The sequence below is a fragment of the Nothoprocta perdicaria genome, unplaced genomic scaffold (assembly GCF_003342845.1).
Source record: "Nothoprocta perdicaria isolate Ctin4 unplaced genomic scaffold, notPer1 scaffold_88, whole genome shotgun sequence".
In the NCBI taxonomy this organism is placed as follows: Eukaryota; Metazoa; Chordata; class Aves; order Tinamiformes; family Tinamidae; genus Nothoprocta; species Nothoprocta perdicaria.
The window spans coordinates 1,971,246-1,997,936 of NW_020456176.1; the positions used below are offsets into that span (position 1 = coordinate 1,971,246).

A 26,691-nucleotide genomic window follows, 5' to 3' on the forward strand; every position below is an offset into this window, starting at 1 on the left:
ATTTGCCTTAGAGTTTTCAAATGTGGAAAAGGTTGTGAAGGAGAAGGAGGCACAGGAACAACACTGCAAAGGACTGCATTGTATTCCCTAACTCTGTCAGTATTTATATCAGGTCTGGGCAAACCATTAAGCAAAAACGCTTGCAGGTGCCTCTGCCTTCATGTTCCTTATCTCTGGGATGTCCAGTTTTAACAGACAACCCAATTTTCCTGTCATGCTGCGCATTCACGGCGCCTCCGAACGCCCCTGAAGCCTGGGAGCACTCTGCCCTCGCAGCCGCGCCGGCTGGCACAGCCAGATCAGAACGGGAGCAGGTCGGCCCGGAGCTCCGGGCGCGGAGCTGCCGCTGATTTACTCAGCGTGACCTTTAGCGAGGCACTTTGCTGTTCTCCTTTCGCTTTTTTTCCTTAGGTCTATAAAAGTAATTCTCGTTTGCTTAACGACAGGAATCTTCCAAGATGATTACTGTCACCCTTATGCTCTGAATATATAGAGTGCTACAGAAATACTTGCAGCACTACGTGCTGTTTCTTGCAAAACAGAACACTCTATCTAGAATAAGTAATTAGAGCAACTGTGAGGAATAATTATCTGATCTTGAGGCTCCCTAAGTTAATAGTGACATTAACTTTCCCTGTCTGTGAATTTTTTTTCTATTGTTACTTAGCAAGGGAGACAAAGGATAAATATTCAAAAGGGATAAAAAGGTAAGATACAAAGTCCGTCAGGAAACAACTGCACCAAGGTCAATACCTACAGAGAAAAACTGTTTTAAAAGCTAGTATATTCTGGGTTTGCAACCCTGCTTTTGCATTCTTATTTCTTTGTCTAGATTTGTGCGGAATCTGCATCTGGAACATAAAATGTGCTGTTGAATAAAGCTGCAATGAAGCCCTCCCCAGAGCGTGGCGAGAGCGCCCAGGGGCTGAGCGCCCTGCTCCGCGAGCCCCTTCTCCTGGGCCTCCCCTGTTCATCTCACACACACCCCTCATCTTGCTGCGGTATGATCTGCCAGGGCAGAGCTTGTGTCCCAAGGGGGAGCAAAACACAGGGAATAACACAGCATTCAATACAAATATGGCTGGATTGACGCTTCTTTCTAGTCTTACTCAAATGGTTATGTCAATGTACATACACTCACTTTATATCGTACATTCCAGTGACCTTAAAAATCCTATCGCCTACCTCTTCTCATCCTAGGACTTTACAGTCTTAACAACATTTCAACATAGATGGGTTTTGCTTACTTTATTTTTTTTACTCAAAAATACAGCTAGCGCTATTTGATAATGTCAAATTAGATTCCTATCCCTCAGCTTATCCTGTTGAGGGATAACGCTGTGTTTCTAGAAGCCCCAACTGCCTTCAACGAGATGTGAAAATTCAGAACACGTGAGGAACGAGGTGCAAGATCAGTCTTACAAAGAGCTCACATTACGCTCTATTTTTAAACAGATTATTCTTGCTAAATGGATGTATACAAACCTAGGCAAGATGTAAACAGGGGCTTACAAAATGGTTCCATCATCTTACAGCTATTTACTTAGCTTACATTTGTTTCTGCTCAGCTACTTTCAATGCATGATGTTCTGTGCCTTCAAAAATGCTTTTTAAGAACTGCCCACTCCACAAATCCCAGCCTACTTCCCTCTCAATCACCTAGAACAGCACAAGCAGTTCAATATTCAGTATTTATCCTAGTGGTTCCAAGAGTCTCAGATTGCCTAAAAATAACTTCAGTAACTATGATGATGCTGTAGTAGTTTTAAAATCACTTACAATTAAACTACAAAATATCAGTTTCTGATAAATAACAAGTAATCACTGCATTGTCTGTCTGCAGAATTTAGCTTTACATCATCCAAGACTAGCACCACGCTATTTGGAATAAACACAATGCCTAATACTGCCATACTCTATCAGAAAGTATTACAGATTTTTATTCTGTGCCATCCTGAGTCTAGTGATTTTAGCGGATTAGCAATTCTCATGTGTTAGGGCTAAATTCAAAGTGAAACTGCTAACGAGAAGCAGATATGATTTCTCGTACAATTAAGAATTCTATTAAATTCAGTTCCCTCTTCCATGTCTAAATCTGATTAACGTTACTGTTGTTCCCCACTTCTCACAATGTATTATGTACAACAACAAAATACTAAATTCCACCTAAGTTTTATGTACTAAACCCAGTCCTGCTAATGCAGGACAAGAGGACTGAGCAGCTCATTTAACAGAAGTGTAACAAAAGCCAAAGGCTATCTCATGTAGCCCTGCAAACTACAAATGTTGTAAGCCTCCTTTTAACTACTCCTATTTAATTTTGCTTATTCACCTTCCATTTTCAGGCAAACTCATACCTACAATTTGTAAGAATCCCAATACTCAAATGTTGGGAATGATTTAAGTATCCATGACGGCTATGAACGTTGCTGGCTCACAGGTTTGCAAGTTCAGCATGCTGTTTGCCCGAACACCTTCTTTAACGTCACAAATATTTTTTCCTCTTCAAATTTCTATAAGAGAAATTTTCAGAAACCACTCTTCACGTGCAATTTCACAGCCTTCAATGTGACAAAAAGCTAAGTTTCTCCTTCCTTCTGTTCAGCCTCAGAAACTCTCTTCCAAGCATATCCTGAACTACTCAATAGTGTAACTGTAGAGCTTTCAACATTAGCTCTTTGCAAAACAGAAAACATAAAACCAATTTCTTCTAAAGCACAATTCACCATAGCCCAAGAAGGCTCTGCTCTGTGCTGGGCTGCTGAGTCACCCCTGCCTTCCTGGGCAGGCTCCAGAAGGTTGCTTTGACAAGCAGCATGCAGAACACCTGAAAAGCCTGATGAAAGCAATTGAAGGGGAATATAAAAACAAGAAAGAGCAAGACAAAGGCTTCTAAAAGCACTATGTTTTTTCCCTACAGGTAAGCCAAATTTTATAGTGTTTTGCTTTCATTATTTTTCATTATTAAATCTACCAAAAAAAGACCCTTTTTGTTTTCAGCAAAATCTAGTCATTTTCTTCAGATTTCAGAAAAAGCATAAGGAAAATACAATTCTGTTTTCTTATAAATCAAGTATTAATAATCTTTCTTGTGGTCCCTATTAAGGTGGTTCTGATTAACTCAAGCTCAGTATTATTTTACAACTAGTTTGCAGACCTGCATAAAACAATGGTTAGGAAACAGAAAACAACTGAAGATTGAGCACAGTATCAATGCTCTCACCTGACAAGAAACATAATTAAATCCGTTCTGGATAATAAATCCCCCTAACTCAGTTACTTCTCCATTCTAACACGCATTCTATAAAGAACTAGTCCTTTTACCCTGTTTCCACTATATCCTTACGTATTGAGTTGTTTCTGAAATAGCTAGAATCCTGTTTTCTATGTGTTGATTTCAGGAGACACTGGTTCTTGGAGAAATGGATTGGAGAGGAGAGAGGTGAAAAATAAATAAATAAATGCACAAAAGCAGCCTGTCTACAGAAAAAGCTTTATTCCTAATATCTATGTATATGTGATTCACTTCCACACAATACTGCAACCATTGTCTCAAGACTTTGAGTTCATAAAAGGATATTTAAGAAAAACATAGTAAAAATGAACTATTTTATGTACTAATTTCAGTTGATTTACAATATTGATTGTAAAGGGTTATTCTTATCATAAAATGTATTTTGAGAAAAAGGCATCGAAAAATTCATTTCAATACAATTGCCTACCACAGCCAGCAAATTCAAACAAAAGCCTCTTATTTTTAGCTTTCAGTAAAAGCAAAATTATTTTTTCTTTTGATCATGTCTGTAATGCTGCCTAAACTTTGTTTAAAGAAAGCCAAAACTATGCATCTATAAACAGTGTTGTGGCAGGCATAAACTTAAGTTGCAGTGAATCATATTTGACGTAAGTTTTTCGAGTTCACGAAAGCAAAAGTGACCAAGTTTGACTTCCTTGTTAAAATGGATTTTCCAGTCCAGACCCGAAAGCTGTGAGCCAGTGCGTGCGGTGCCTGTTCTGCGTTGTGCAGACCCTGACACAAGATGCTTAGTCATACTCCAGATATTATAAGCAGCTCAATCTGAAACACGTGCTTAGCATTCCAGGGACTTTCATTTTACTGCAGTGGCCAGACATAAAAGATGCATTGTTTTGGGGTGCCTTAGACTTGCTTAAAAACTTGTCGTAAGAATATTTTTGCAACCGAAGAGTATTTTTAGCTGCAACAAAGTATGTTATCTATTAATAAAAATAATGCAATCAATAAAATTAAGCCTGCTTTCTGCAAGCAAGTTAAGATGGTTTTCTAAGTAAATGTCAGATTTGCTGTGGTGAAAAGAAAATGCCATGGGGATCACAATAAAATTTGTGTTAGACGGCTTCTGGGGAAAAAAAAGTTGCTAGGAAATTACAGAAATGACAAATACCAGCTAATTATGACTGAGCAGAGAAGAGATAGGGCAGAACTAAAAAGCTATTCCAGGTTGTGTTCTACCCTTTCTGTTCTCAGTCAGTAAAATCACTAAGGAGCATTTCAGAATATTTCAGAATTTCAGAATATTTCAGAATATTTAAGGTTGGAAGGGACCTCTACAGATCATCTAGTCCAACCTTCCTGCTCAAGCAGGCACACCTAGAGCACGTGGCACAGGGTGGCATCCAGGCGGGTTTTGAAGACCTCCAGAGAAGGAGACTCCACAACCTCCCTGGGCAGCCTGTTCCACTGCTCTGTCACCCTAACAGTAAAGAAGTTCCTCCTCACCTGGAGACGGAACTTCCTGTGTTCCAGCTTGTGGCCATTACCCCTCGTCCTATCGCTGGCCACCAGTGAGAACAGCCTGTCCCCTTCCTCCCTGCATTCTCCCTTCCTGAACTTATACATATTAATCATATCCCCTCTGAGCCGTCTCTTCTCCAGAGAAAACAGGCCCAGCTCGCTCAGCCTCTCTTCATACGAGAGATGTTCCATTCCCTTAATCATCCTGGTTGCCCTTCTCTGGACCCTCTCCAGAAGCTCCACGTCTCTCCTATACTGGGGTGCCCAGAACTGAACACAGTACTCCAGGTGCGGCCTCACCAGAGCTGAGTAGAGGGGCAGAATCACCTCCCTTGACCTGCTGGCAACGCTCCTCCTGATGCAGGCCAGGATGCCATTGGCCTTCTTGGCCACGAGGGCACACATTTCCCTCATCTCACTGTTAATAGTGTAGCTTTTTCAACTGAAATTGTATCTTCCAAAGAGAAATGATATCTTACCAAGCTATTTAAATAATGGTACTCAATTATTCTATTTAAATTCAGATGATGTGTGCATTGTTCTCTGGCAGCCAACCAACCAACAAAAAATTTCCCTTGAATTCATCACTATCTATGGCTTCCGTCTGTTTTAGTTCATCAAACATAAAACTTGGGGAATTTTCATTCCAAGTATATGATGGTGAAACTTTTCTAAAAATTGTCTGTAGACTGACAACACACACTCCTAACTATGAAACCTTCTCTGAGGTTTTCAGAAGTTCACATATGTGGAAATGTGGAAACAAATAATTTTAAAATCTTAAAGCTTTGTCTTGCTTTTTTCTCACTAAAAGCTATTACTGGGAAAAATATTTTTTCCCATCTATCATAATGAATTGAATGAAAGTAAAACTGGGTCTTCTCCGTGTTCTCTGTGCTCCTGAAAACTCTTATGCATTATAAAAGCAAAATGAAAACAGGGACATTGCTTCCTGAAGTACCTGTCATGTTAGTCTGCACAGGAAAATGCAAGAACTGATTGTTTTTTGTGAATGTGAGAGGTGCTAATGACCATCTATCACAATAAAAGATCTGAATTCTCTAATTTCCTGCCTATCAGCAGCTTAAACTTTTAATTTCCTTGCTTACAGTAGGATTTTGGTTTAGATAAAATTATGACCCACCACCTGAATGTATTAAACTGAAGCAGCAGGGGTTTCAAAAATGAACGATCTGACTAGTTACCTTCTGTCTGATGACATACTATGCTTTTAGACCATAGTAGTTACCACTAAGTTAACTGTCTAGACTTCGATCTTTTTGTTTTACTTAGTATTGTTTTGTAGACGTTCATAAAGGGCAGAAAATGAATTTAGTCATGAACTTAAATGATAACTTGTTAAAGCTGGAATTCTCTGTAGCTATCAAGAAATTGGAGATTTTATTTAAAAACATCTGAGAACATTAATTTCCACTTCTGCTCTAAAGAAGTGGAATATTACCTGGCTAACTATTTTTTATCTATTTAGTGGTGTTTTGTAGGCATTTTCAGCATTACAAAAAGAAACCCTTCGTCTTCACAGTGTAAATCTTAGAATATTGTTATGTATTATCTGAATACAAGAGGTCTTCCAATTGACTACGTTATCTCGAGAGCACCAGACCCTAGTGAAGAGTTTCTCAGTAGTAAAAGAGATGCCTTTACATATTAGTATAATGTATATTATATCAAAGGACCTCTAGAAAGGGAGGTAAATAAGTATATGAAAATAAGTGTAATTTATTTGAATCCTTTTAAAATTGAGATATACTTGCTGCATAGCAAAAATAATAATAAGTCTAAAGTCTCCCAAAATTTTAAAGTCAGACTATGTTTACCTAATATTAATACCACAAATAAAAGGGCATTTGATCAGGTCAAATAAATGGGCTTGGATTCCTGACCCCCAAATTCAAGGGTAAAAATCTGTTAGAGAATGAGTATGGAAAAACATGAGTTACTGCACAGTGAATGCCCAAGTTGAAAGTGAAGTCCACAAATAATAGCTGTATGATGCTTACTGTTGTGGCCAAATAATTTCAGTAAAGCACAGAAATTCAAAAGAAATTAGGATTTTAAAGCATACTTCTAGATTATTGTTAAGGACAATTTATACAAAATACGTCCTCTAGAATCTGAAAAATTTTTACAAGGATGGGATTTGTCAGTAAACTTTCTTTTCAGCTTTCATTGCAAAGACAGAACAATTATTAGGCTAATGAACACTGGTGGCTGTTTGGTTCCCCCTCAATCCCTTTTGGTGAGCTCCAACGTATCAGTGTCTTCACAAACTGCAGGAAAACTTGGGGCAGCAGCTGAGTTGATTTCAGATGAACCTAACTGTGGATTTCAACGGGGGTGAGGGAAGGGAGGGCTGGAGAAACATGGAGAATATACTGTTTTAAACACCTATAAACAAATATTTTCAATAACATACATATTCAGAATAACCTTTCATACTGGTTGAGAAAATAACTCATTTGCTATTTTAATACGAACCTAGGATCTAAGTCAACAATCAATGCTAATGAAAATATGCAGAATGGGTGACCCTTTTTGCTTTATTTAGCATAATAACATACCTTTAAGTGGATCATGCTCTGCTCTCATAATGTCAATAAGGGAGTTTTCCAAAGAGTGCATATTCAGACTGTCATACATTCTATTTCGATCCTAAAAGAGAACAAAATCCTTAGTATTGGAATACAAAAACTGTACTTAGTAACAGGAAGCTTCATAGGAAGACAAAGGCGCCTTCCAAAGGCTTTACACTCAGAAGGACAGTGACACAAAAGCTTACAATATCTGTATTAACAGTAAATATAATAGCATCCAAATATAAAGCTGGAGATGCACAGTGAAAACCCTTCTGTATGTGCACTTTGATAGCCTGTGTCTGCCTGTTTTCCTCAGAACTGCCCACATCGGTTTGAGCGACCCACTGCAGAGCTGAACATTTGTGTTTTCGATGAGGGGGACTAGTGTCTGCAGGAGTTCAACTGTGGTTCCTGAAGGAGCTCAAGGGCCTGAGGTGGGGAACGGCTGGAGGAGACACACCGTCGCCCCATCGGGGACACCCTGTTTTCCTGGTGTTTGGGTGGGCATTTTGCCTGGGTTTCTAGACCCGCCTGTTGAGACTGTGCTGTTTTCTGAGCGATCTGCATATGAAGACTTTATTTACACATGGGCAACACTAATTGTTTAAAAGTCAGAAAACTGAAAGGGGAAAAAAGCTTACTAATGAATTATTGGCCTATTATAAATTTTTGAAAGTGTGAATAAAAGTTATGAAAACTTATCCTGTGGGTGTTTTTTAATTTTCAGCTAAGGCATTTTCTTTGTTTTCTAATGTCTTTAAGTTGAAGGAAGGTGGGGGGAGAAAAAAAAGACTACCTAACTTTGGTCTTTCTGCAATGCCTTCAGAAACCCAAAGCACCCAAAGTAGTTGCACTGCTTTCTGGCTGGACTTTATCTCACTTAAAGCCATTTTGTAACTATGCACAAAGCATCTGACTCCTGGTCCCCCTCATAATTTTCCCTGGCAATTCAGCAGGACACAGATTCATTTCAAACTACATCAATTGGCAGGCAGGTATTCTTCAGGATTTGGAAGGGAAACAAACTCTGAAATAGATCTCTCCTGAGTCAGAAACATGACTTAGGAACTCCTCTGCAAAACAATCCACGATGAAACAAGACTTTGTTTTAATCTCCTGTGGAAAGCTTAGTTAACCTGATACATCAGAGTGAAGATGGAAAATTCTCCTTTTCAGCTATGTCCCATAAAGCAAAAAAAGGAGGAAAAAAAAAAAAGGAGCAGCTTCTTATAAATAATCATAAATAATCAACTATATTTATTCACTACAAACCTTCATGTAAGGTAAATGAAAAGCTTGGAGGAGAGAGGGAAAGCAAAAAGAAAGGCACCTCCCTTTCCTTTCGATTCTAACATACACCACACTAGGTGCTGCAGAAGCTCTTTTAGCTATCTTCAACGTGGTTTGAGTGCCAACAAGGCTTCAATACTACTGTAGTTCATAGCTACCTATTTTGGAACTACTTTCATTTCATTCAGCCATGTAGGTGTCCTTAGGAGCAGCAAAATGAAACTGAAGTGCCTCTAAATGGCTTCCGTGCCCTTGCAGAGTGGTTTCTCAGCAGCTTCTGAGAGAGCACCCTGTTTGCCATCTCAAACTTGCCTTCTATAAAAGGTGTGAGCAGCAGCAAAGCTGGATGTGTTATCTGATTGTGAGAGGCAATTCGGTCCCTTAGCATTCAGAATTAATCTCATCATAATGTTTAATGCAGTCTCAGATTTTGCTGAAGTCACTATCTGCTGGTTAGGAGCCTCTCTGCAAAAAAAACCCAGTGCTGAGTGAAGTGAAGATGAAATCATTGCTACCTCTTCAGCTGATGGGAAAAAGAACTACTACAGGTACAAACTGGGCAAACAAGATGAACTGTGTATGTGACACCTCATCTTTGTTATATGGACTCATTTAGTTAACATTTATTATTATTAGCCTTGCTACAGTCATATTTATTAAGATGACAAATGAATCTCTTACGGAAACCTCTATGGAAAGGGATTATTATTCTGGTCTTAACTTTGCTCTAGAGAACAGAAGAGGTGAGAAAGGGCAACGCGGCAGAAAATCCAGCTCATGGTCACAGATGTTCTTCAGAAATGCAAAAGGAAATCATATATAATATACGCTTGTGAATCCTTTGCAAGCTGCTCCACTGACTAACACAGTGCAAAACTAAACCTCACCCTTACATCCTTCTATTTTGCAAACTTTGTGTTCTTGTCCAGAAAGTCCTTGCGTTGATTGAAGAACTTTTCCCATCCTCCTCTTCACACTTAGCAGTTCATATCTATAAAGCTGAAAAAATGTTGCTTCTCTGAACTATTACCTCACCTCTAGCTGTGAAAAGACATAACAGCCATGCACTATACAATATAAAAACTCTGTGAATACACTAAAACAAAGGATTGAAATAAATAGGGAAAATGTATTCTGCCATCCAACCATGCAAATTTCCACTCTTCGCTCATGAGTCAAACTAATATTTAGTCCTTAAAATTTTTAAAGTCTATTCCAGCTCACATGGAACTATCAAAAACATAATGAATAAAATAAAGCAAAGTTGTCTGAAATTACACAAAATTCTCCAAAGGACTAAGTGGTTCTCTGGGTAGAAAGCCACTTTTAAACCTTTGTGCAAGTAGGACATACAAGGGTAAAGCAAATATGTGCATAGCATCTTTAAAAAGCACAGAAATAGTCTATGCAATTGCAAACCTTGCCCTTGAAAGGAGAACCTGGAAATACTTGAGTAATGTAGGCCACATCAGCAAAGATTTTCTGTAAGTTCTTTGAAGGAATAAACCTACAATGCTCTACAAGAGGACAGATCCATCAAAGCATGATCAACTCAAGTGACTTGCACTGTCATTCTTTTCCTCATCTTGGGGCAAGCACCAGAAGTGCTACTGCTGAACATGGTGGTTTTGATGTCCAAGAACTGCTGAAGTTTGTCACACTTTCTGAAATAATGAGCCTAAAGCTAACGGGTACTACAAAGAGACTGATACATCATGTAGAGTAACTCTTGTACCATCCTCACTCCAAAAAGCCTCTTTTGTCAAGAGTGAACTCGTGCAAAATGTTTTGCATTTTCCGCAGCTCTGTGGCTCATCAATCCTCTGTTAAGACTCACAAAAACCGTGGGGGTGTCAGAAGGTCCATTTCTCAGTGGAATGTCACAACAAGATGTTAAAGTCTCTCCCAGAGCTGATGAGGCCAACTTCTCCTAAGCACTGAATATTCCTCTATTAAGTTTTCTTTGCTTTTTAACTGCAGAAATGTTTGAATCCCGCTTGACCTACCTCAGTTCATATCTGTATTAATGTATCACTGAAAGTGAAGGGAGGTTTTTCTTTTTACAGAGTTCGGGTACATTACTTGGTTATGGTTGTCAGGACAACCTGAAGTTGTAAGAAAGCTTACAGAGAGTAAGCTTATGTCTGTATTTTTAGAAATATACAACCCAGAGGAAGCCCAGGCTTCCAGTAGTCCAAGCTTTTTGTCTTTTTTTTCTTTGAACAACCTCATACAAGTTACATTTAGTATAATTCAGAAGACTTATGCTCTCCTCCCCAATCTAAATAATGCACAGTGAAGGGGAAGAGGAGCAGCTTTTTCTGAAGAGCCAATCTCAGCATTATATTGTTGGATAAATAACTGTTCTTGGATTAATGTATGTAGGATTTCTAAATATGTCACATAATTTATGCAAAGGCCATCCTGTTTGTCCATCTGTAGATCCTCAATGCAATCACTGCTCTTAAAGCTTCATACTGTCATTTACGCATAAAGCAAATGTATGGTTGGAATCTATTAAATAAGAAATTCTGCTAAGCTCTAAGCACAAATGTTCAAAAATAATGTTCATAGTTAAGCAGCTCAACACATTTTAATTAAAGCACATGCTTTAAGATGCCAATCTTGAAAAATACTTGAGGTAAATTAGAATTTTAACTCTGTATTAAATTTGCTAAATGTCTTCATGCAAATGTAAATATCTTTAAGACACATTCCTTTACGTGTCCCTTGATATTCTGAAGATATATACCATAATTTTATTAAGTAAACCAGTTTTGCAGGGCAGTGGTGGTGGGTATGACTTACAGGCAAGCTATTTGCCATCTACGCAGCATGTACTTTGCTGCATGCAAGAAAGACTTTAACTGTCAACTTGTTGAACTGACAAAAATCTTTTAAAAGCAGAGATAAAGAAACTTTTTCATCATTTCCCAAGCTAAATGTTAAAAAATTGTTTTTGTTCCTCTTCAAAATGATCTGAATTGAAATGACTAGAATGCAAAAGCTGTTTTAACAAAAAACAGAAGTTTTCACAGCTGACAAGTACCTGAATTGCCACTCAACTGAACTAACAGTGGCAATAATATCCTAACAATAAGGACATTATACACTCTACAATATCACCCTCACTAGCATCTAAGCCTTAAGTTGTTCTTATTTTAGTGAACGATGTATATTTTAATCGTAAGCACCTTGTTGTAACTAGTGTCAATGAGAAACTTGAGATTTATTATAATTAAGGGCTATAATAAAAAACAACGAGGGAGCCTTCAAGAGACACATGAAAACCGTTTAGTTGCTTTACATGGCATCAGAATACCTATAAGCAGCAATATCTGGTAAATAACTGAGGAGAGTCATCCTGACAGCAAAAATCTATTAAAATTAAGATGATTCCATCAGCTATGTAAGCTAGACAAATTCAGTCTAAAATGGACTTAGAACAGGTGCTGTGGCAAAAGCCCATCTACTTCCCTGTTGTATACGTGTAAAAAGGAAAAGAGAACAACACCTTCTCAACAGCTTTCCCTGCATCTATACTGAGTCCTTGGATTTAAGAATATGCATTCACAACCTGGACGCAAGCCAGAGACATTACAAAGATGATTAAAGGCTTGGCAGGACTGACTTAAGGGGCAAGTCCAGAAGGCCAATGTATGAATGGCTTAGGCAAAATACTGAAAAGAATAAGTTGGACATTTGAAGGAGAAGTTGCTATTCAAGACTTTTTTAACTCTTAATTCTCCTCCCAGAAATTGAGAAGTGTCTGTACAGTCCTGAGCATTTAAAAGCACACTCATCAGAGGAAGCTTTTGGATAAATTTTAAGTGAGAATGCATTTATTTTAACTGAGAGAAAACTGTATGCATGGAGATAATGCTACTTGGCATACGCAGTTGCTCTACTAGCCCGGCTGAAAATATTCTATTGATTTTTTTCACTCTAATCCTGGCTTGTGTTAGAGAGCAAACAGCACATCCAAAGCATATTTTAAGGTTAGGTGAGAATTCTTAGTTCAAAAAAAAAAGAGTCATTGAGACATTTGTATCGTAAAACCACCCCTCCACACCAAATTTCAACCAATTCGTTGCTTTCATCATACGTAACCAGTCTCACATAATCTACATTAGACAACCTGAAGACACTGCTCTGCTGCAGATACTCTATCAGTAAAATGAACTGGTGCAACCTAGCTTATAATTCAGTGTTTGGGCAACTAAATAAATCTCACGACTAAGGGCACTTAGCAACTAGATACTTCCAATCTTCAAGTTTAGCATGAGCTGCCAAGCACTCAGCACTTCTGGAAAAAAACAGGCCACCTATTTAGGTGTCTAAATATGGCATTAAGAACTTAACTTTAGCAACTTACTCTCCTTGCAGTCTTGGTTGGTATGTTTATCAGCTAGATTAGTCATTTAAAATATTTAAAGACACGTTTATTAAACTGCCTTAAAAACAGTATCTTGAGAATCCAAAATTCTCTGAATGGCACTGCCTGTAACAACATGACAGCAGTTTAGATTAAATACTTAAAATTCTGCTTCGCAACATATGTTAGTTTTAAAAACTCATGTTTCATTTTGGAAGTGTTTTGTTTTAGTTGGAAGCTTTAGTGCCATTTCAAAAATAAGCAGAAAAAAAATATATATTTCTAAGAGATTGTGCCTTCCTGTGCAAGTCACCAGCCGGAGGCCTATGTTCCAATACAGAAAAATAAAGCTGAGCCTTTAGAAGGGCAGACATTGTGCGTACTGTTTGTTTGAACAAACAGGAAGGACAAATCAAGGTGAAAAACACCCGGACATGCAATGTATTTCCTGAACTCAAAAGAAACCCAGAAACGAAATTCATATTTGTTTTAATAGAAGGTAGTGTGTTTCACTAGAATGAAAATACAGTTAAATACTGAACCTTATTATTAAGGTGTTACAGTAGCTTTTAATATACTAGTTTGCAAGATGATAAGAACATTAAACTTAGTAATCAAAATTCAAATAGGTTTAGCAGTCACTGCAATTTAAGAATATATTAGAAATGGTTAATTATTTCCCTCATCCAAAGCATGTTAATGAAAAAACATGAATATATAAAACAATGACTTCCCCACTTTGTTTTGGTCATGGAAATGCCTAAAGCAAGTTTTTTGGAAATGAATGGAGAGATCTGTATCTAGGATTAGAAATGTATTTTTATCTTTTCGCTGTATGCTCTCTATTTATTTATTCATTACTTGAGATCATGGAATAGAAGAGAACAATACACAGCTTGTCTGATTTCTTGATGGGTAATTTAAGTGCCTAGCTGGAAGATTAGGGACTGCGTAAGGTCAGTTGTGACAGGTACGTTCTTCTAAAGTATGAGATTATCTAAATAAGAAGCCTAGATTCTAAGGTCAGTGAAATAGGCTCTTGTATTAAATTCTTAAGTTAGATGGTGCGAACGTCTGCCATGATTTAACTATTCCTTAATGTTTCCAGTAAAAAGCTATACTTGCTTAAATTAAACATCTATAAGGACAGAAGCAGTATGGCACAGATAAAACTTGTACATACAGTTTCGTCTATAAAGGGGCTTTAATCATGTTTGCCGTCCTAAAGACCTAAAGGGGAAAAAAGTCTCCTACAAATATTCACACAAGTAAAATTTGACTATTGGCTTGCCTCTGCTCACAATTAAACTGGTATTGCCATGACGTGTGTTTAACTTTATTCAAAAAGAAAAAAAGAAATCTTGTGCTCTGGAAGATTCCTCTGAAAGATGTCCTTCAGAACCGATAAAAGCAAAAGCAGCTTTACTGCTGCTAACGTGGCCACTGTGAGCACAACTTCAGAGGGGTATGTTTCAGTTTTAACTGTAAAGAACAAAATCTGCTTTCATCCTTTCAAGCAACCCACATAATGACTTACTCTTATCAGCAATGGCATTTATTGTTACTGGTAGATTAGTTTAACACCAAGCAATATTATTTTCACCAGAGTTAATGTCAGTTCTATATTGTGGACCAGCCATCAGTGCGAACACCACGGATAAAGCTGCAAAGGGATAGAAAAGCTCTGAATTTGAGCGTGATGCCTCTGTCTCTTGTTTACATCAGGTACATGTTTTAGAGCATCTGGTTGGGCAGATCATTGTGTTGAATGTCATTCAGGCTTTTTTGCAAAAAACACATGAATTTCAAAATTAGTTAGCAGAGTATTAATGACCTGCAGAAAGCTAGTCAGTGAGGGCACTGTACTGTTCCCATTTTCTAAACTCGAAACAGTTGAAGGTTGGAGGACGAGTGCTGTAGCATATCCCGTACAAAATAACTACTGCATTTTAAAACAACAATTTGTGATCACATGGAAAAGAAATCTGCAAGCCCGGGAATGCTGCATACATGGCCTATAGACATGCTAAGATGTGATCACTCCGTGGAAGCCCTGAAAGAAAAAGCCAATTTCCACGTACACATAAATGCTTTCAAATAAGACTTTTAAACTGCCCAACTGTAATGACCAGTATTCTTGAATTTCTTCTGAAATCGCTACTGTATCTTTAAGAATCCTCAATCTAAATACCTCAACCTTTTATGGAAGGAGAAAGCACAGTATGAATTAACTAGATGGGTGTTTGACAGCATTGCAATTGCCAACCTAAGTCCTGATGAAAAGAAGCATGAGCTCTAAACTCCATCTCAACTTCTTCCCTGTGACTCTTAAAATATAGCAGTCACAAGGAATTAACCGTTTAATGATAGGATGGCAACTGAAAAATCAAAACAAATTCAACGTAGCAACATAATTTAAGGAAACATCCTGTGTTTCCACAATGGCAGGAGATAATAATGCAAGTTCTTAAATCAGAATATTTTTACTGTGTTCTGTAACTTTGGCTTTATATATGCTGTGAAGATTTAAACACAGATAGATCTATAACACAAATACCTAAAGACAAATAACTCTAATTGATTGCCCTGGTGCTCACAGACGAGACCAATTAAAAAATGGTACATATTCACTATTTCTCTATGATACTATATTAAAAAAAAAAAGTAACTATCATAGGGTTCAATTTCAAGGACTTTTTCTACCCTACCGTGTATGACTTAACAGTGAATTAGAAATTATTTTGATTGTACAGTATTCTAGCTAGAATGCAAAAGATTTTGCACAGATCAGGAAACAAATTCTTCTACACTGGATGACAACTGTAAAAGCTCTTGAAGGTCCAAACAGTCATACCAGCCTGCAAAGCATACTGAACGAATTTGTATATTAGAGACTTGTGCCTAACTGTATATGAATTCCAAGGTATGCGTCACTGCAGCTTCAGTGTATGATGGCATTTGTACCTTTAACTCAGGTCTTTAGGTTAATGTGTTTGTACATTGCCTCAATGTTAATTTGAAGTGTTCTTGGAGTTCTTTTCTGCAAAATATAAGCTATGTGTAATCTCTTCTTTAATAGTTCAAGACGAATACATAAATAATGTCATCTTTTTCTCTCCATCTTTTTGCCCAAGCAAAAATTATTCAATGATATTTCAATTAGCAAGGCTACTTCATAGAAAAGGTCTTCACAGAACATGCAAAGCCTGTTAGAGGCTTTGGTGGATCAGCTCTGGTGGACACACTGGCAGTACAATTCAGCTGTGCACAAAATCGTCATCAGCCTTGTGTATATTGTAGAGCTCACTGGGTTAAAAGTGATACATGGTCATTTGTGCCTAAAACATAGAAAAAAACGGTCCTACAGAGCACGTTTTTGCCACTGTTGTAGCTTTCTTGACACAGCTGCACTGAGATTAGCTTGCTTATTGATGCAAATACAGCTGTTGAGAGTCCATGACAACCATAACAAACCAAAGTCTAGGTTACTCAGTGCGAAACCTTACCAAAGCAGCTGTAATATCATTTCTGGAGATAAAAATCATTGTTATTATTTTCCTTCTGTATTATTTTCTCCCTTTTTCTCTTTTTCCTGTAACTCAGTGTGAGACAAAAGAAGGTGCCATAGGAATACGGGAAAACTAATGTACAAAATTCAGGAAACAATCTGCTATCGACTTTAAAATACATCATTTTAAAAAATAAGTTGTCTAGGATTTTTGGATTAAAACAAAACGCTAGATACAATGGTTATTGATTTGGGGATTCAAACCTAGAAGGTATCTCCTGCCAAGAAATAATATGGCTAAATAAATGCAGAGTGAAATAGAAAATAAACCATTTTACCAACAGGTACCTGAGGTCCGAGTTAAGTGACTTGCCTAAAGTCACATATGAAGTCACTGGCAAAACTGAGGAGTTGAGCCCAGCTCTTAAGCTTTAAGCCACACTTCCTCCTGTTTAATATTTCTAAATCACAGGGCTTCCAGCCAAAATATAAGAGTCAAAAGCTGCTAGAAGGAAAGGGGAGGAAGAAAAAAAAAAGAAAAAAAAACAACACTAACATGTGAATGTCAGACTAGAATATTAATAAAAGACTAAGATGACAAAGACTCAGAGCTGTTTGCAGAAGTTTTTAGCAACACCTCTGAACAAGGACACGTGCACAACAAAATCCTGAGCTTAGAGGGCTTTAGAAGCATACATGCACTTTCCTAGGGAGCTGGGAAAATACTTGCTAGATTAAGCATATTTTGCTCCTCTACTACCGTGTCAGCAGCTACGTTCCTATCTTTTCTGACAGTCAGTATTTTGTGTTAACTACAAGAATTATACAATGATGAATACATACATTCAAAATATTGGTGTTAGTTACAATTTAGGATTCAAACTTAATATACAAATATGCGCTTTTCCAACCTAACAACGGGACAGTACTGACTGTTTAATGTTTCTTTATGTTAGATAAAGCCAAAATGCTATGCAAGGTTCTTTAAAAGTGCACCAGTTACATACATCCTTACCTGTAAGGGAAGGAGAGTATTACTGTTGTTGTCAGTTCGGAAAACGTTATCTTCAATCCACGATTTTGGTGTCAATGATGGAGTGGAGCGAGTGAATTTAGGAGGAGCTATGACATTACCAGAAAAGGGCTTCTTCAAAGGAGAGATCTGGTTCATAGTTCCTGGAATTCCCATGTTTCCAGTTCTGCGATGGTCTCTGCCATGCATTCCTCCCCAGGATATATTTCCTGTGCTCCAACCACTACTCTGATTGCTCCAGGGCGACTGCTTCAGAAGAGGCTAAAAAGAAAGATTCATCCACATTATTTTCAAAATATATGACTGCTTTTGCTAAGTTTAAAAAAAATGGAAAATTAATGCTCAGATTTCTATAAGTGATATTTTACTAATAATGTATAAATTACTGAGTTAAGAAAGAAAACTCAATACAGAATCATACTCCCCCCACATACATATGCTAAAAAAAAAAATCAGTATTTGGTTTTAGATCTTCATTATTTCAAATTCACTCAAATTTAGATTTTCATTTTAGTATTAAGTAGGATTGTTTTTTTACTTATGTTGTAAAACATTTCCACAACTAAAGCTGTCACAAAAAGGTTAAAGACATTTAATCAAACTGGTATGATACTGTTATAGATAGGTTGCCTTAAAAAAAAAAAAAAAAGTTTTTTTAAGGAGGTGGTCACTTTTTTTTATTATTTAGGAAAATGGGAATAGTGAGAGGAAATTTAGAAAATTACTCTTCAGACACTAGATTTTTCTCCTTACAATATTTTTAGTGTCACTTTCTCAGTATTACCATATAAGAGAAAAAAAATCCACCAAACCGACTAGTACAAAGAGAATCTGTTTGAAGAAATAGCTTTACTATTTCCACATTATAATGCATTATTCTGGAGCTATTGCTCAAATATTTCATCAGTAATGAACAGGGCTGTCTGTGGAAATCTTCAAGGGTAGAATCTGTTCTTTTGTTGCTGTCGGAGGACTTCTTTCTCATTTAGGAGGAGCGAGAAGCATTTCTGTATCTAACAAGCTCACGCTTCCCAATCTGAAAATGTAAGCTCTCTTTAGAACAAAGATTTTACAGGATTAAGAGTTTTTATTCCTACCACACAACTTGTGCTAAATAAAGTGACCTACAGTGGTTGTCATACTACCAAGAGGTGGACCCACTGAGCCTGGCTGACAGCAAAGAACAATATTTGTCTTTGCTGCGTTAAAACCTGGCTGCTCTTGGAAATGCTTTTCCCCTAAACGTACAAAGGGGGTGCAGGGGGAGGCTCTCAATTCCGCCCTGCTGTAGAGGCGAAGCACAAACACACCCCGAGCTCAGCCGCAACTAACTCCAGTGACTTAAAAATCTGAAGCACGTCAATACGCTGTGTATAAGATAAGGGCGAACTCCGAAAACACAAAGATAAAAATATAACCCCTCCACCAAAGCAAACAAACAAAATACCCACTGTGACCATTTTTGGTCAAGTAATCGGGCAAGCATCCTATTCTATATAATTACAGATAATTATGTTGTAAAACTTGAATACTTGGGTAGGAATTTTGGGAGAGGCAGGCGCCCTGTTGTGAAACAAACCGTGGCGATAATGCCAAAGCTCCACAAGGCTCTAACGCTGCCTGCGCCGCTGTCACGGCACCGAGTTCACCTGCAACCCTCCACCGGGAGGAAATTCCCGTCTCCTGGTGCCAGCGCTGCCCGGGACAGCCCCCTGCTCGCCACGCATCCGCACCAGCGCTGCGGCAACGTGCGGCGTTAGCCAAATCGGTGCTTTATAAAAATGCGGGATTTGTTAAAATGACAGCGTTTGCTACTAGAATGAAAGAGAGCGGCGAGGCGGCGGCCTGCGCGCCGCGGGCCTTGGCGAGCNGGAGCGGGACGGGGACCCTCCTGCGAGGCCTTCGCGGGCGCGGGGAGGCGGCAGCTGCGGCGCCTCCTCGCCATCCCTGCTCGCAAAGTAACCAACTTGCCCGCTTCCCTCGCGCCTCCCGGCTGCTCGTTGTCTCCACGATGCCCGGACCCGCTGGCGGGCGGGACGCGGACCGGGCTCCGGTTGGGACCGGGCTCCGGTTGGGACCGGGCTCCGGTTCGCGCTGCTGCCCTGCGGCCTCGCTGCGCACGGCGGAGACGGAACCGCTGCCGGCCCCACCGAGTGTCCAGGCACGGCGGGACGGGGCGGGCAGGATTCACCCCGCAGTCCTCGGGGCCGCCCCCACGGGTGACCCCCCACGGCGGCCGTGCCCCGCGGCGCGGCACGAGGGCCCGGGCCCGCCGCACACCCACGCACGGAGCGGCCCGTTTCCAGCCCGCGGGGCCGCCAGGTCCGCGAGCCCCCGCCACGAGGCTCAGCTTCAGAGGGACGGGACGGGAGGCGACGCCAGGAAACGCGTGAAAACGGGTCAGATGCAGGCGGGACACCCTGAGGAGCAGCCACGGCCGGCCCGAAGGGAAGGGGCTCGCGGGCCGGGCCGAACCGGCCCCTCGACGTGGCAGCCCGGGGGCAGCCGCGGGGCCCGGGCGCCTCCTGCCGCCCGGGGGCTCCCCCGCCGCGGCGGCGGGACGGGGAGACCAGGAGGGGCGCAGAGAGGGACGCGAAGCGCGGGCCCCGCGGGCCCCACTCACCCGCCCGGCTCCGCTCCGCTCGGCCCGGCCCGGCCCGGCCGCCGCGGTACCTGGTGGTGGTTGTAGGAGTTCCTCTGCTGCAGGAAGGCGGCGGCCGCCGCCGCTGCCTGGTGTTGGTGCTGGAGCTGCGGGCTCACCGGGGAGCGGCGGTTCTGCTGCTGCTGCGGCGGCTGCGGCGGCTGCTGCTGCTGCTGCTGAGGTAAATTCATCTGCGGCGGCGGCGCGGCGGCCGAGAAGGGGCTGCTGAAGGGCCCGGCGCAGGGCGTGTGGGGAGACACGGGCGAGAAGCTCTGGAAGAAAGCGGGGTTGATCGAAGACGGGATCCCCGGGTAGAAGCTGGTCTCCGACTCGGGGCTGGGCGGCGGCATCGCGCTGATCTGCCCGCCGCCGCTGGAGGCCGGAGGCTGCTGCGTCTGCTGCGGAGGCGGCGACGAGGTCTGCACCGACCAGGGGGTGCCGAAGCCGGGCAGCGGCGGAGGAGGAGGGGAAGCCGCCGAGGAGGAGCCGCCCCCGCTCTGGTGATGGGGGCTGGGGATCTCCGGGCTCTGCAGGCTGCTGAAGCCGGAGCCGAGGCCGCCGGGCAGCAGGGCGCCGGGGCTGCCCAGCAAGTGGCTGTTCGGGGGGGACTCCATGGGGGGCAGCGCGGCTCTCGCCTGCAGGCGAGGAGGCGACGGCGGCGGATTCACGCAGGCGGCGGCGGCCGCCACCCCCACATTGGGGTCGGCGGGCGCCGCTCCGGCCGCGCACGGAGGGCCGATCCGCTCCGCTCCGCCGCGCTCGGCGGGCTCGGCGGCGCCGCGGGGCTGGCGCGGCGCGTAGTCCCCCGGCGGCGGCGGCGGCTCCGGGGGGCGAGCGCTGCGAAGCGGGAGCTGCTGCTGCTGCTGCTGCCTGTGCTCCTGCTGCTGGTACTTGTCAGTGGGGTGGCTGAACTGCTGCTGCTGCTGCGGGGGGTGGTGATGATAGTCTGGGGGGTGGTGGTTATTCAGGGGGTGGCTGCTGCCGAGCTGGGCTGGGCTGCTGAGCGGCGGCGGCTGCTTAAACTCTTTCCTCTTCTGGCTCGGCTGAGGCGGCGGCTGCTGCGGTTGCTGCTTGTTTAAATCCTGGTGGGGGCTGAGACTGGGTTTAAAGTCAGAGGAGGGGTGGCCGGGAGGGGGGTGTCCCGCGGCGGGGCTGCTGCCCAGCCTCTCGCCGCCTGCCCGCTGCTGTGTCACCCCCAGCAGCAGCTCATCCTGCATGTTTGGGTGATGCGCAGCGGCGGCCGCCGGCAGGAACAGGGAGGGCGGCGGCGGCGACGCACCGGACACGCCGCCGCTGCCGGAGGAACCGGTTACAGCGGGCGAGAAGGGGCAGGAGGAGGCGGGAGAGGCGGCGGCCGCTGCCAGGCAGGACAAGGAGCGGGCGTAGCCGCCGCCTCCTGCCCGCAACGGCGCCCCGGGGCCGGCGGGCGCCGTCCCTGGGGGCTCGCGGCCCGGGTCCCCCGGGGCAGAGGGGGCTCCGCAGCCGCGGGGCCGCCTCCCCGCAGCGCCGACGGGACAAAGGCCGCGGGTGCGCGGCGAGGCCGGGGCAGGCGCTGTCGCCCCCGCCTAGAATGGAGCGCTGCTGCGCGCAGCCAGCTCCGCCACGCTCTGGGCAATAAGCGACGCTCTTTTCAGCGTTTTTTCCCCCAAAGGTCATTTACGCCCCGCTCCCCCCCCCGGGTCGGGCAGGCCTCGCTGTCTCACAGGCGGCCCTCGCTAGATGAGCGCGGGCGGCGCCGCACGGCTCCCGCCGCCGCCATGGCGGCCGCTCGCTACACCACCGGGCCGGGCCTGGGCAGGACGGTTCGCGGACCGGCACGACGGAGCTGTCACGGCTCCGCGCAGCGCCGCCGCCCCGCCCCCACTACCAGCGCGGCGCCGGCCGCCACCCGCTTTAAGAACGGCGGAACGTTCGTCACTGCCACGTCACAGTCCCCGCCCCCCTGCCCGCCCGACCTTGGAAATGCGCCGCGGCGCCACGCCCCTCATGAATAATGCATGCAGAGCCCCGCCCCACGGCTCTTGCGCAACGGCCGCGCGCGCCTGGCCGCCGAGTGCGGCGGGCGCGACTACTCGCTGCGGGGGAGGGGGGGAGCTGGGAGCCTTTGAGTGCCGCGCTGTCCTGCCCGCGCGCCCCGCGGGGACGGCGCTGAGCGGCGCCGCGCGGCGGTGTCTGCCAGCACAGCGAACGAAACGGTGCGGCCGCCACGCGCGCTCCCGCCTCAGGACGCGGGCAGCGGGGGCGGCCCGCGCGGTGGTTCCTCCCGCCGCGGGCACGCCGCTCTGCTCCGCCCTGCGGGGAGGGGTGGAGCCGCGCCGCTCATTTGCATTGACGCAGGCGCCTGGGGGCGGGGCCGCGGGGCGGGCGTGGCGCTGGGGGCCCTGGGTGGCTGCGCCCCCTTGGGCTGCTGGGCCTGGGGTGCCCGGTGCAGCAGCGCCTCTATGCCTGTCTGCTTGTTGTGTGCACAAAGCGCACCAAAAACGTTTGATTCAGGGCCCACTGCCATCTCTGGTGATCACGATTTTGTACTGAGGAGAAAACCTTTGTGGGTGCATGTGTTTGGGTATCCATGTGGTTAGCATGGCAACATTTTCTGCATAGAGGAACAGGTTCCGTGTTTACTGTATTTTTGCCTGATTGTTGAGGACAGTCCATTATACTGGAGGCCATTCTGTTCCTTTGCTTTGTAGCCATCTAGACGGTGCTCAAATGCAGACCAGAGCCTACCGATGATGGCACGCTGAGTAAATGCTGCCAGCCAAGTGCGCCCCGCGTAGCCCATCAGCTGCTTCACGGCTGCCGCCCTCCTCATAAACCTCCCTGCGAGCTGCAGACCTGGCAGCACGTGGCTTCGCTGGGAGCGTGTGTCACGCGCCTGCTACCCAGGTGCAGGCCTCAACAGAGCCCGTCCTTTACCCGGGGCGCTCGGAGAGCCGCGGCCCAGGCCGTCTCCTCCGTCCTCTAAGGACAGGCACAGCTACAGCCGGCTGCTGCTTCCACACAGGGCGTAGGAAATCGCCTGGCTGCTGTTGTATCAACAGGCCAGCAGCTCTGCCCGTTCCCTCTGAACTGAGCCCGTTTTCCAGCAGCCGGCCTCTCCTCAGCAGTGGCCATCGACAGAACTAGAGGAAACGGCCACAAAATGAAGCACCAGAAGTTTTGCAGGAACTTAAGGAAAAATTTCTTAACAGTGAGGGTGGCAGAGCCCTGGAACAGGCTGCCCAGGGAGGTTGTGGAGTCTCCTGTGGAGGTCTTCAGAACCTGCCTGGATCCTGCCCTGTGCCACATGCTCTAGGTGACCCTGCGTGTGCAGGGGGTTGGACTAGATGTTCTCTCAAGGTCGCTTCCAACCTTGAGCATTCTGTGATTCTATGATTCTTCCCTCAAAACAGCTACTGTGTTGCCCACGTCTAAGACAGTCTTTTCAAATTGGCTCCAGTACAGGAACACTCAGGGCTTCTGTGTGGGCTTATCTCTACTGTGGTATCTGCCTACCACAATTACAGCTGTAATTTCCAGGTTTATTAAAACAACTTTCAAGGGATGAATCTCATCTAATTTTAACCATGTAAAAATTAAGCATCCACCCTGAATCTTCCTCTACAAACACAAAAGACAGGTGCTACCAAAGGATGATTCATCCTTCCCTAATACAGGCACCTTTAGGGAGAGAAACTTAATCTTTTTCCCTCTGTTGGATTATGAGAAAAGCTTACGGCTTACTGCCGGATCCACGTGTTCTTTGATGCTTCTTGCTCTGGTGACATATGCTCACTGTTTCTTGACTCTAATAAAAATAAGATCAGTTGTACCGAGCCAAACCAAGAGACCTCACAGCCTGTTATAGGAGGCTCCTCTCTTGGTGTATGTCAGGAGCTTGTTGTTTCTCCTCAGCCACATTAACTCTCTTAAGTGGGTCACTGGTATCTTCAGGAAATAATGGGTTCCATGCACAGTGCTGTAGTTTCCTAGTTTCCCTCCCAAGGTCCCATTTTTTTTTTGCATTTTTTGACCCTTTTACTTTCACATGCTATCCCTTTAATTTACTTTTTGCCCTGTGTAATCACTTGATTCTTTCCTGATTTTTTTTTTCCTTAAATGCCTCCCTTCATTGGAGAAGTTTGAGAGCCCAAAGGAGAGGGCACTCTAGCTAATCCGAGTGAGCTGGGAAAGCAGGATTTTAATGTTTGCTGGTGACCCTCATGCAGTGACCAGCCTTGACTAGACCACTAACACTTACATGAATGCTAAACTATATATAATACACACTACATATACAATGATTTTTTTTTAAAATTAGATGTTGCAAAACAAGCTGTCAGCAATTAGGTGAAGCTGAAGGTGTCTAACTTACAGTTTCTGCAACCATTAATGAACCTGACTCTGTATTTCTTGCAGCAAATGTGCCAGGCATCACCTTCACCGGGAAGGCCTGTGGTGGAGCCAGGGCTGACAACCCTGCAAGCTTTCAGTCAGAACCTCAAGACAGTGAATTAACTTTCTGCATCTGTGCTCTGCATAATCATAATTTGTGTTGTGTGCTCAGTTCTTTGTGCCATACCGAACTGGCAGTGCTATAGAAAAGAAAATAGACAAATGGCAATAAAGTACACAGTAACGATTCCCAAGCAGATGGACCTGGAATGCAGGTGACATGAAAAGCATCATCAAGGCAGTGACTCCTGCATGTTGCCCCTGAGCGGTTATCACCTCTTCCAAGCACTGCCTCCTACAACTTCAGGTCTTTCTTTCTTTCTTTAAAACCAGGAGAGTGACACCAGCTTCTTGCCAGTACTGCAAAGAGGGTCGTGCGTGAGAGGATTTTGGCCTGTCATGGTGCACTGTTTTATTATTTATTTATTTATTTATTTATTTATTGCTTGAGCAGAAAACTCCTTTTAGCAGTTAGAAGAGATGAAAAGGACCGTGCCAAGATGCTGTTTCTGAACAGTCTGTGGGTTTAGTTTCTTTAGAAAGTGTAAATTTTTGCAGGCAGAATCTGTATATTTTTCTAATTAGACACGACCAAATGCCTGTTACCATGAAACTGATAAAAATGTAACTATGGTATGTAGACTCTTACGTGAATGCAGAATTACTTTAGTGCTTCCTCATTATGAAAGTTAATACTGAAATACCAGAGTATCAGGAACCTAACATACAAAAAAGAAGTTAACACTATGACTGCTGCCAGAATCCGCTTTTTACCTCCCATTCCGAAGCTGGAAAATCACTGTGGCTGGGATTTTAAATATGGGTTGCAAGGAACACGCTAACATGAAAATTATCTTTGTACTCGCATCATACTAAAAGCTGCTTTTCTAGCAAATCTGTGCATGTTGCAAGTAAAACATGGCTGCAGCTTCAAAAACCTTTGTGTTGTGGAGTGGCTTGGCACAAAGAAGCAAATGATTCTTTCCACAGCACACAGTATTTGTAGAAGTTTCCCATGATTTACCAGTCCCTGTGACCCCTTTTCCAAGCTTCTAAAACTCCCAAGAAAATCAGTATTTTAGTACCAGCTGCTTCCCCAACCCCCTCCTTTACTAATTCTTACCTCTTCTCTTTACTAATTTCCTTCTTCATTTCTCCATCCTCATCTCTGGTTTGTTCCTGGGCTCATTTTTCCATATTTTCTGCCTAAGTAGCTCTGTCCCACACTAGTCCCCAGGGCTGTAAAGAGATCTATTTATTACCTATTTACACCTAACCTATGGTCAGGCTGCTTTAGGGAAGTACAGCCTGGTGTCCTGTGGTCTGTGACATAGATCTGCCTCATTCCTCTGTTTGAGTTTTGAAATGTGCCTGCATGTGCATTCCAGGAACTGCACATTGTTGTAACTGGAAACAAAAATACATGACTAACTGCACTTTTGATAGTGCTGCTTCCCCTTAACCTTAAAGTTGGTTTTCTTTAATGGCTTTTTTTTTTTTTTCCTGAAGTGGAAAATGGTCTGGGGCTGCAGATTATTCATATAGCAAGGTAGATGATGTGGTTTTACATTTCACAGGCAAAAAAAAAAAAAAAATAAAAAATAAGAGGTCTGCAGTTTTGTATCAGCGTGTTTTATTTTCTATTTTTCTATTCTTGATTTTTTTAGACTCGGGAAATAATGATCTGTATACATTCCCATGAAGGAGGCAGGCGAGTTTTTTTCCTGTCAATAGTGAGCATTCTGTTGATTTACAGTAGCTTACATATTTTCCTCATGCTTTTTTCATTAAAAGAAAAATTAACGATCCAGATGTAACAAAATTGGGAAGGAAACCTTTGTTTGATCACTCTGTGTCAGATTGAAATTAAAAGCAGAGAGCGTTCTGGATTGACACGGTTTGCTCTATTTTGTTCTCCCCATTCCCACATAATGGTGCTTTTTCTTTAAAGGTAAAAATCTAGACTCCAATCTTCAAATTCACAGTAGATGGGCAGCCTTTTGTCCCTTATTCAAAGGCCTGCTTATATCACGAGGGCT

At 43.4% G+C, this 26,691-nt stretch overlaps 1 protein-coding gene across 4 annotated transcripts in view; it reads right to left on the reverse strand.

Moving 5' to 3' along the window:
- Positions 1-21,435, reverse strand: part of CPEB2 (cytoplasmic polyadenylation element binding protein 2) — a 49,864-nt gene extending 28,429 nt beyond the window's left edge. For 2 of the 4 annotated variants that reach the window (XM_026052372.1, XM_026052370.1), the window contains exons 1-3: positions 20,251-20,832; positions 17,548-17,838; positions 7,357-7,447 (exon numbers count right to left, since the gene is read on the reverse strand). In XM_026052372.1, coding sequence (XP_025908157.1) covers positions 7,357-7,447; positions 17,548-17,838; positions 20,251-20,832 — 964 coding nt within the window. Of the gene's footprint in view, positions 1-7,356; positions 7,448-17,547; positions 17,839-20,250 lie in introns of all 4 variants that reach the window. The other 2 variants (XM_026052369.1, XM_026052371.1) reach the window with 2 other exon arrangements.
- Between the last annotated feature and the right edge of the window lie 5,256 nt (positions 21,436-26,691).